General features: G+C 38.0%; 1 protein-coding gene across 4 annotated transcripts; it reads left to right on the top strand.

Annotated features, from left to right (window-relative positions):
* The first annotated feature begins 27 nt into the window (after window positions 1-27).
* Window positions 28-11,168, top strand: LOC148179718 (phospholipid-transporting ATPase ABCA3-like). Of its 4 annotated transcripts, none has more exons than XM_088029180.1 (13): window positions 28-221; window positions 5,057-5,537; window positions 5,585-5,712; window positions 5,768-5,887; window positions 6,168-6,451; window positions 6,501-8,125; window positions 8,176-8,309; window positions 8,356-8,699; window positions 8,747-8,977; window positions 9,023-9,299; window positions 9,346-9,744; window positions 9,792-10,966; window positions 11,012-11,168. In XM_088029180.1, exons 2-13 carry the CDS (start codon window positions 5,062-5,064, stop codon window positions 11,042-11,044), a joined length of 5,226 nt encoding a protein of 1,741 aa, XP_087885306.1. In that variant the 5' UTR covers window positions 28-221; window positions 5,057-5,061; the 3' UTR covers window positions 11,045-11,168. The 4 variants fall into 4 exon arrangements, with proteins under 4 accessions (XP_087885306.1, XP_087885305.1, XP_087885304.1 ...); XM_088029179.1 differs by lacking the exon at window positions 28-221 and adding an exon at window positions 1,696-1,777; XM_088029178.1 differs by lacking the exon at window positions 28-221 and adding an exon at window positions 2,898-3,197.
* Window positions 11,169-11,202: the final 34 nt, after the last annotated feature.

Here is an 11,202-nt window from a genome sequence, read left to right as displayed (position 1 = left end):
CACGAATATATCGAAACTCCCAAATGTCCAGCTCAGTATCCTTCGCCTATCGACAGCGAGAACTTGAGCTTTGGAGTTCAAGTTGAAACGCCTGCGTTTTCAGACCGAGTTATTTTCAGCATAAGTATAACCTAGAAAGTGTTCTGATGTTTCAGCGGTAGTGTAAAATTTTTATATTTTTACTGATATGCAAAATTCTGTGTAGGGTGCCAGTTAATGAGGTGAGTCATTATGATTTTCAATGATGTTTGTAATGCCGTATGGTGTAGACCTTGCCCTTGCCCTTGTCACTATTAAAGTAGATCACATCAATATAAATTGTGTGAATTTTCATCACGTGCGTGGCAGGGATTGGTTCGCATAAATATTTTTGAGAGGAATTGATTGTGGTCAGTTCTAAGAAATGCTCTGAAAATATTTATCCAAAAATTAAATTTTAACAAAAAAAAAATCGTGATCATAATTTTATTATTAAAAACGTTTTATTAATTGTGTTGAACATAGAAAAATGTAGGAAATTAAAAGTCAATGTATCATGCAAAAATAACGAGTTCTCCGAATACACGTTTAACATACTTTTTATAAGTAATAATTATTATTGATTATGTTACTATTGTGTTCAGGATATACGAGCAGTAAAGTTGCCTAATGACCTTTTTTGACTCCTTGATCGTTTAAAATAATGAAATTGTCAGTATAAATAGACTGATATGCACTGTAAGAAAATTTAATTAACCTTCTTTTTCCAATTTATTTTAACTAAACGCAAGGACAATAAAGGACATTCTAAGGATAAATTAAAAAATTATATGAGCTTAAAACACGCTTTGAACTTTCTAGAGAATTTAACGAAATTAAATAAATACAACGGATTTAAGTATCGAATCCTTAATCCAAAAAGGATAGTGGGCTAATGTTCTAAAAGTTTTACAAAAAATTTAATTAAAAATTTTATTTAGTATAACAGAAGTGTTTACTACTTTGTTTAATTATTAAGAAAATTGCAAAAGACTCAAAGAATCTGATAATTCAACGAAAAGACAATGGACGATCTGAAAAACGGAAGAATTTAAAAGTAAAAAACGTAAAATCTGGAAAAGTTTATCAAAACCAAGTCATGACCATGAGATTTCAAAAATAAATTAAAGATAAACAGTTCAACCAAATCCTAAGCATTTGAATAAAAGTGTTTGATCTGAACAATCTAAACTTCAGAAATTCTTCCTTCGCTTGGGTTTTCGCGATTATATTTTTATTTCGACCAGAAGAACCTTTTCTAATTTTTATTCTTTTCTAAGCTCGATCATGGATACTCCGTACACAACTACAAATGACCAGAAGTTCTGGTATCCACTGTCATAATGACTATTATATTTACAAATAATGCAAATCCAACGGAAGTGTTTTATAGTGAATATACAAAAATCCGAAGGTCGTTATGTTTGTTTTAAACTCCAAATAAATCCATAACAAATACAGTTTAAACCAAAACTTTCCAGAAGCACCAACAAATAAATATGTTTTTGAACAAGTCCGTACAAGACTTTTATGAACCAAGAAATATTTCATAAATTTTATTTCTGTGTATTATCATCCACAGCAAAATTGTGTTATCAATGCGTGTACACATTTGTTAATCTAAAATAAAATTCAAATCGACCGTAAAACGTGCTTTACAGTGGAAATGACATGTTCCTAGTACCAACATATTCGAAATCAGTGAATAAGTGAATATCCAAAGTGGAAGCAAAGTAGTTCTCAAAAATGTTTATCCTGGGTAAGTTTTTCATCTTAACTGAAAATGAGTGTCTTGACTTAAAAAAATGAACATACGAAAATAGAAAATAGGTAATCTTTGAAGTACTTAGATTGTAGTGGATATCAGAAAAACATAAAATGACTGAGCAAAAATGTCAAATTTTGATAATATCTATTGTTTAACGGCGTGTTAATCCAAGGATTTGTATTGACGAGGAATTAATGGGAAAAGTTCAATTGATTCGGTGCATGTGAACTTCAATTTGAGCAGATTTAAATGTCCAATTAAATCCGGGTAACATGTAAACACCTTTTGGAAACGTGACGTTGTGACTAATCCGCTATGGTTTTAAATGCGTACCTAACAAATCAGCAGAACTGAAATAAGCGTGACAAAATAGCCCGAAACATATTTTGTATAATAAAACTGAACATAAAAAGCATTTTAGCAAAGGTCTCATTTAAATTCATATACCCATAATTATGATAATACAGGTTAGTATACTAATAAAATTTTATATAGGGTCAAAAACAACAATTCTTTGAAAGTACTTAAGTTCTGTTGACGTCAGTTTAAGAGATATGATAGTTTTGGACTGACTACTTGTGATATTTTGCAAACACACTATAGCCAGAGTACGTTCGCTGCTTTTCTAGTTATACAGAGTGTAGATAAATAGTTCCCACCCACACTTTTATCATCATTTTTATTTTAAACAAGTCTGGGCTATTTCAATCACATTTTGTATATTGTGTATTGACATAAGCATTGCTAATTTTTCGGTGAAGTTACACGAATCACTTTTTTATCTAAGTTTATTCGGGTCATTTTATGATCCATATTTCCTGAATTGCATTTGAGTGTTCGTCATGCTTTTCCCATAATTTATGACATGAAAATGACTAGACCATTTTAAAAGAAGTTTTTGCTCGATATTTTCATTCTTCTAACTCATTCCAAAAAACATTTCGTTTCGTGAAATCAATAGGACCGCTTTTCTCATAAAAACGAATTTGCACACTTTGGATTAAAAGGCCTCATTTATTTAGGTTTCAGCGGATGAGGAAACTTTTCGTAATCTCCGCAGTCAATAGATGCGTTATCTCAATTTTGAGTCTCTGATCAAAACATGCACAACCTGAGCACGGGAAACAATTACGACCATTTGTAACCAACGGAATTTCCGCAATTATTTATTAATGATAGGAGAGCCATACTATAAACAATGACTCAGGTCGATCCCCTTCGAGTAACCAGCCAGTTTCGCAAGTGCTGGAGTTTGGTGCTCGTTTCCATCTTTTGTGCGGCATGTAAATCTTACATAACTCGAAGAACATGGCATCAACATCCAGAGAACAATATCCATACGCAATTATCGGAAATGAAAGAATAGAAACTGTTGAAAATGATACCAAAACAGCTGACAATGACGATGACGGTGAGTTGCGTCACATTCAGTACCAAGGTCAGCTTTCGTTGCGTTGTCTCTTGGTCAACAAAAACAATTTTGGGTGATATTTAATGATAATGTTAATTAATTACAACAGGAGGGCACTTCAATGTATGATCTGATTAGGATCAAAAGAACAACACTGACAATATTGGGGTAAAAATGTAATTGGGAGAGATAATTGTTGCGTGTTTTCTTGGTGGACTACGTAAGAATGTGATAGAGTTGTTGTACCGTCTAGTCATGCAATAAATTCTTTAGATCTACAGGAATTTATTATTCAGATTATTGATTGGGAAATTTAAGGTTTACATTTTACCGCAAAGAAAAGAATAAACACTCAAGCTCCCTGTCGGACTGTAAATAATAATGTTTGCGTCTTGAATGTTTTCCCAGGAAACATATTTTCAGGAATTGTTTACCCATTATTTTAAGGGTATTCAGTGCAAGATAATCGAGTTAAGTGTCGTCTGAACCCATTTTCTATGTTCTTACAAAAAGATGACGAAACGTGATTCTATTAAAATTTTACCAAATGCTGATAGCATTATCGTGTTTTGTCACAGATAAATCAATTTTCTGATTTGTGATAGGAATCATAAAATTGAAACGATCGAAAAATCAGGATAAAACTAGAATGCTACTAAGCCTAAATCCTACAAGAATAAATTAGCAGCTTCTCATTTATCGATTTATCGAACCAAAATTCCGTTGAGTGTAATTAAGTAATTATGTAGGAGTATTTATTATTTACTTTTAGAAGACGAAATTAGTAACTCCCCTAAATTTAATTAATAAAGCACTAAAATTGCCAATGTTCCAAATTTTTACTAAAAAAAAAACAGTTTTTCTCGATCTCATAATAAAAAATTAAAATCTGTCTCTTTTACTCTATCACTATGCGATTTTGTACGATTAATAAACGATGTAAAATTAGTAACTTCCTTAAATTTAATTAATGTAGGACTAAAATTGCCAAAGTTCCAAATTTTAACTAAAAAAATTTCAGTTTTTGCTCGATCTCATAATAAAAAATTCTAAAATCTGTCTGTTTTACTCCAGCACTATGCGATTTTGTGCACTTAATAAAAGATGCAAAATTAGTAACTTCCCCAAATTTAATTAATGTAGCACTAAAATTGGAAAAGTTACAATTTTTTTCTTAAAAAAGTTTCATATTTGGCCCAATCTCATAATAAAAATTTCTAAAATCGGTCTCTTTTACTCTAGCACTATACGATTTTGTACACTTAATAAACGATGCAACATTAGTAAATCCCCTAAATTTAATTAATGTAGCACTCAAATTTCTTAAAAAAAAACATATTTGGCCCAATCTCATAATAAAAATTTATAAAATTTGTCTCCTTAACTCTAATACTAAGCGATTTTGTACACTTAATAAACGATGTAATTCTCCTAAATTTAATTACTGAAGCACTAAAATTGGCAAAGTTACCAAAGTTAACATTAACTAAAAAAAAAATTGTTTTGTACACTCAATAAACGATGTAAAATCAGTAACTCGCCTAAATTTAATTTCTGTAGCACCAAAATTTCCAAAGTTACAAATTTCTACTAAAAAAAAATTTCATATTTTTGGTTTGATCTCATAAAAAAAAATAAAAATATGATAAAGACTTTTCCAAAAATTATTATCCTTTTCATATCACTAACCTGGAGAAGGTCACACCGTAAGTGCCACGCTTTTTGTTGAAACAGATAAAAAATAAAATACTGAAACAAAAATTGTAAAAAGTGCACTCAATTCTGTCATAACCGTTGAAACGCGAAGTGTATTGAATTGACCTAATTCAATAATTTCTCCACCTAATTTTTTTTTTTAGGAGCAATGGGAAACCAACTGGAGAAGTTCCTCCTTCTCATGTGGAAGAACTGGTTGCTTCAGTACCGGAAACCCCTCCAAACTCTCGTCGAAGTGTTAGCCCCCGTTCTGTTTTCAATCCTATTAGTAATTATCCGCGGCCTAGTGGATCCTGAACTACATCCACCAAAAATCTACGAACCCTTTTGTTTAGTGCCGTTTTATTGCCCCAGTGGAAACTCCTCAGGTGGTGGTCTTGACTTCAACATCACAAGTTTAGAAAATGTTTCCTTGGTGTATTCCCCTGCTTCTAACGTCGCGTTTAAGCGATCTATGGGGATTTTAGAACAACTCTTCGGGAATGTGATTGGATATAATAATTCCAAACAACTTGAAGCGTATTTTGTTAATTCTAACGCGTCGCTAACATTTGCTGGAATACAATTAGACGACTCGCTAGCGAACAGAGACACTCTTCCTGATGACGTGGAAGTTTCGCTGAGGTAGAATTATAAAAAAATTGACCATGAGGTTTAGTAGCAGTTTTTAGATTTCCAAGCGAATTACGAACTTTCATCGATATTTTTGGACAGAATAATTGGCATACTAATATCATGTATCCGATATACCAAATGCCGGGCCCGCGGACGCCGGAAAATGACACAGGAGCTGAACCAGGTAGGTTGCGTTCCTTTGGAAATTGCACTCGGAATTCGTTAACTCGTAATATTAGCACCAACAGAGAGAATAAGTAATATATTTAAAAGAAGAACTTGGAAAACAAATTTATTGTACCCCATTTACCAGACACCTGGACCTAGGTCGGCACGATCTATGTTTGGTAGTCAACCAGGTAGGCGTGGGTGGTAAAGTGTGCAGAAATGCTCGAAACATAACCGCTTGATAGTTTTCTTATTAATATTGCATGGCAGTGCTCTATCGTACAGAAACCAGAATCAAATTGGTTAGATTCGCGGGTGGGGCTCCGTTAATTAGCTAATTTAGACTTCATTACCTCACTCCAGGGACCAAGAAGAGGAAATTAAAACAATAAGTGACGTACAAGCTCAGCCCGCAAATCACCAATTTGATCCTCTTCGTCTTCAAGTACGAACTAACTCTCATTCTTTTAGGCTATTATCGAGAAGGATTTTTGACTTTACAACTCCTCATGACTTACGTTCTGGCTTTCGGTGGTCAAATGCAAGTGACCACTTTCGAAGAACTTAAAGAGAAAATGTCGACTGTCCTTCCACCGATGATCCAAATGAGGCGTTTTCCATACGCGAGTTGGGTGGAGGATCCTCTATTACAAGCCCTCGAGAGCTTTGTCAGTATCCTCGTAATGTTGAGTTTTGTCTACACCTGTATCAACACCGTCAAAGTCATCACCACAGAAAAAGAAAAGCAACTTAAGGTAAGATCTCTTTGTACCACCACCTCTTGGTAGTCTTCACTCTTTACAGGAAGCCATGAAGATCATGGGCTTGCCGAACTGGCTCCACTGGACGGCGTGGTTCATCAAAACCTTCATTTTCCTGCTAATATCCATCATCCTCATCATAATTCTTCTGAAAATCGCGTGGAATCCAAACACCGATTACAGTGTCTTCACGCACAGCGACCCCACAGTCATGTTGGTGTTCTTGATTCTCTACATCTGCGCAACCATCACGTTTTGTTTTGCAATTAGCGTGTTCTTCTCCAAAGCCAACACTGCAGCAACCGTCGCTGGTTTGCTCTGGTTCCTCTCCTACTCACCTTATTTGTTCTTACAACAACAATACGACAAACTCAGCCTTTCCACGAAGTTAGTGGCGAGTCTTGGATCTAACACTGCGATGGCTTACGGTTTCCAGCTCATGCTGATGTACGAAGGAATCAGTGAAGGAATGCAATGGTCGAATGTCATCAAACCCATCAATTCGGACGATAACTTAAGTCTTGGTCTCATCATGATGATGCTGATTATCGACATGTTTATTTATCTTCTCGTGGCGATTTACGTGGAGGCCATCTTCCCCGGGGAGTACGGAGTCCCGCAACCTTGGTACTTCCCATTTACCACCTCTTACTGGTTGGGACATCCCAGGTACACCGGCGTGGAAGACTTCCCCAGCGATCCAACAAACGAAGGAGAGTTTTTCGAAAAAGATCCGACACACTTATCGACGGGCATCCAAATCAGAAACCTCCGGAAAGTGTTTGGAAGCAAAGCAGCCGTCCGAAATCTCTCGCTTAACATGTACAACGACCAAATCACAGTTTTGTTGGGCCACAACGGCGCCGGGAAAACCACCACCATGTCTATGCTGACCGGAATGTTCCCTCCGACGAGCGGTACTGCTATAGTCACCGGGCACGACATCAGAAGCGATATGGATGGAGTCAGGGCTAGTTTAGGGCTGTGCCCTCAACACAACATCCTCTTCGACGACCTTACTGTTAAAGAACACTTGTACTTCTTCAGCAAACTCAAAGGACTAAAAAAGGAAGTGATCAACGAGGAAATCGATCGTTACGTCGAACTCTTAGAACTTCAACCCAAAGCGAATGCGAAATCGGCAACTCTGTCTGGAGGAATGAAGAGAAAACTGTGCGTAGGAATGGCTCTGTGCGGAAACTCGAAAGTGGTAATGTTGGATGAGCCTACCGCTGGGATGGACCCTTCAGCCAGAAGAGCGTTGTGGGATCTCCTCCAGCAGCAGAAACAAGGAAGAACTATGCTGCTAACGACGCATTTCATGGACGAAGCCGATTTGTTAGGTGACAGAATCGCGATAATGGCGGGAGGAGAATTGCAATGTTGCGGCTCTAGTTTCTTCCTTAAGAAGAAGTACGGTGCTGGATATCACCTCATTATGGACAAAACTGCAGCGTGCCAAACAGACAAAGTGACGAATCTTCTACAAAAGCACATTCCTAGCATACAGATCCATAGTAACATCGGTTCCGAACTAACGTACCTCCTCGCCGAGAACCAGTCGTCAGTTTTCGAAGAAATGTTACAAGATTTAGAGAGCCACAGCGACAATTTGGGTGTTCAGAGTTACGGCATCTCGCTCACAACTTTAGAAGAAGTATTTATGAAGCAAGTCTGGTAAGTTCTCGCAAAACTAGATCTCATGAGCTTCGTTACAGAGTCGGAGCAGACCATGGCCAAGAAGAAACGTACAACGCCGTCCAAGCTGCCCCCGCCGAAACTTTCTTCTCCAGGTTGAAATCCAAGTTCGGCATTGAAAGCGCACATGAAAACAACTGCCAGGAAACAAAGCGTACGCTTGTTTTCGTACAACTTCCGGTACTGATGTTAGTTTTTAGTGACGGTGGAAAACACGGTTCTTTTGACTGGGTTCCAACTGATTAAAAACCAGTTTAGGGCGATGTTTATGAAGAAAAGTTTGTCGGTTGCGCGGACGTGGATACTTCAATGCATTCAAATCTTCATGCCGGTTGCTTTTTTGGTTATAGCGATTGTTGTTAGCAGAACCTCGAACTACATCGGAGAGTTGCCTAAACTTCACCTCAGTTTAGGTTCGTACTACAATCCGATCACGCTGATGGAAGAGAAGAGTAGCGACGTTTTTTCTGAGATGTACGTGGAGACTCTTAAAGGGTACGAGATTCAGAAAGTTGAGAACATCACCGCGGAGATTCTGTCCATTGTAAGTTGTATCGGAAGAATTGTTGAGAGTTCCGTCTTGTTTTACAGACTGAAACCGCCCCTGCCACGTTCAATTTGAGGTACATAGTCGGAGCTTCTTTTGATCACACCTTTGGCGGACTCATCTCTTTGATTACTGTTTGGTTTAACAACAATCCTTACCACTCTCCGGGTCTGGCTCTTGGACTCGTCTTGAATTTGATATACAAAGACCTAGTTGGAACCAACCGCAGTATCAGTTTTGCCAATTATCCGTTGTCTTACACAGCGGATTCTAAGGTACCTACTGTGGCAGTACTTGAAAAATATTTAACAGTTTTCTAGGTGCAACAACTCCTCCAAGGCAACAGCATGGGTTTCCAGCTGGCCTTCAACATCGGCTTCAGCATGGCCTTTGTGTCCTCATTCTATGTTTTATTCTACGTGAAAGAACGAGTCTGCAAATCGAAACACTTGCAGTTTGTCTCCGGTGTGCGAGTCTACATCTTCTGGATCATGTCGTTCTTGTGCGACTTGCTCACGTTCATTGTGACAATCTTAGCGGTTCTTTTCACTCTCGTTGCGTTCCAAGAAGACGGTTTTAAGTCGGCTAGTGACTTAGGTACTATTTTAACTAACTATTTCTCTTGTAACTCTTTTTATTCTAGCACGGATGTTCCTGTTGTTGTTCTACTTCGGAGTGGCTATGCTCCCCATGATGTACTTTGCCGCGTACTCCTTCGAAGTGCCTTCCACTGGCTACACAAGAATGACCTTATTTAGCGTCTTCACAGGCGTAGCCGCATTTCTAGTGGTGCAAGTTCTTGGTACTCCAGGCCTAGATTTGGAATACGTCGCCAACACTCTTCACTGGATATTCCTCATAATACCTCATTACTCTCTAGCGACGGGAATCCGAGACACTTACACTAGTTACGCCACTAATAAAGTCTGCAAATTTGTCGTACAAACATGCGTGGAAAACCAGAAAGGTATGACGGAAGATAAGTGTTGGGACATGGCGTGTCATAACAACCCGTCGCAGTCTCTAGCCGATTACTGCTGTGGTAAGTACTCGTGATAAAAATCCACGTTGTTGCCATGTTCTTTTCAGCGCGTTCTCCGGACTACTACAAATGGGAGAGTCCGGGAATCGGACGCAACCTCTTGTACTCCTTCCTAATCGGCACAATCTACTTCATTATGCTCAACGTGGCGGAATACAAGCTTTTTTCTAAACTGGAAGACAAACTAAGACGGAAATACGGTAATCAACTTCCTCAAGACAACCCAGAGGAAGACAGCGACGTCCGAAACGAGAAACAGTTGATTCAAAACGCCTCGGACTTACAACTTCAAAAAGACTACATTTTAGTACTCAAAGACCTCACGAAGTACTATAATAACTTCTTAGCGGTCAACGGACTGTGCTTGGGTGTCAAACAATTCGAATGTTTTGGTCTCCTGGGGATAAACGGAGCGGGCAAAACCACCACTTTCAAAATGATGACAGGCGATGAAAAAATCACCTTTGGGGAAGGTTGGGTAAAAGGTTTCAGCATCAAATCCCAGATGAAAAGGGTGCAGAAACTCGTTGGGTACTGCCCGCAATTTGATGCACTCCTTGACGACTTGACCGCGCAAGAATCGTTGACAATGTTCGCGTTACTTAGAGGAGTACCTCGCGAAGAGTGTAAATATCTCAGTCGAAGACTGGCGAAAGAGTTTGATTTCCACCGACATCTTCACAAGCAAGTTAAAGAGCTCAGCGGCGGGAATAAGAGGAAGTTGAGTACTGCCATTTCTTTGATCGGTGATCCTCCGGTGATTTATTTGGACGAGCCGACCACAGGAATGGATCCTGCAACTAAGAGGTACTTGTGGGATGCAATTTGCAAAGTGCGAGACAATGGGAAATGCGTGGTGCTAACTTCACACAGCATGGAAGAATGTGAGGCTTTATGTACAAGACTGGCGATAATGGTGAATGGCAATTTTAAATGCCTTGGGTCCACTCAGCATCTGAAGAATAAATTCGCTGAAGGATACACGCTGACAATTAAGATTAAGAAGACGTCGGATGCTAGTGACGCCGATACTAAACCCATCGAGGAGTTTGTGAAGGCAAATTTCCCTAATGCGATCGAGAGAGAGAAGCACCAAGAGCTTTTGACGTATTATATAACTGATAAGAACACTCCATGGTCGAAAATGTTCGGAATATTAGAAAAAGGAAAACAGAAACTGAACATTGAAGACTACTCATTAGGACAATCCAGTTTGGAACAGGTAAAACGAAAATGTGACTTAACTCCCACTTACATCTTGTTTCAGGTGTTCCTAACGTTCACTAAGCTGCAACGTTGATTTGACTTAAGTTGTGCCTTTTCATGTCAATAATTGTGATATGTGATTTTTAGTAAAGTGCATCCACAGTACAGTATTTATTTTACGTTTAAGTTTAACACAATGAATAAATTTTATTTTAATATATTGTCGTGTCATTTCTTGCCCCCCATTGACAA

The sequence above is a fragment of the Gnatocerus cornutus genome, chromosome 2 (assembly GCF_029298725.1).
Source record: "Gnatocerus cornutus isolate USDA-ARS CGAHR chromosome 2, icGnaCorn1.1, whole genome shotgun sequence".
Lineage (NCBI taxonomy): Eukaryota > Metazoa > Arthropoda > Insecta > Coleoptera > Tenebrionidae > Gnatocerus > Gnatocerus cornutus.
The sequence above is the reverse complement of the archived record's forward strand: the minus strand, read 5'-3'. Positions and strand labels throughout refer to the sequence as shown.

Bases quoted from the DNA above. Each gene is read 5' to 3' on its own strand.
- LOC148179718 (XM_088029178.1), top strand. From the start codon at position 3,095: ATGGCATCAACATCCAGAGAACAATATCCATACGCAATTATCGGAAAT. The intron at 8,700-8,746 runs GTAAGTTGTATC...CTTGTTTTACAG, and splicing joins CCGCGGAGATTCTGTCCATT to ACTGAAACCGCCCCTGCCAC. The intron at 9,300-9,345 runs GTACTATTTTAA...TTTTTATTCTAG, and splicing joins TAAGTCGGCTAGTGACTTAG to CACGGATGTTCCTGTTGTTG.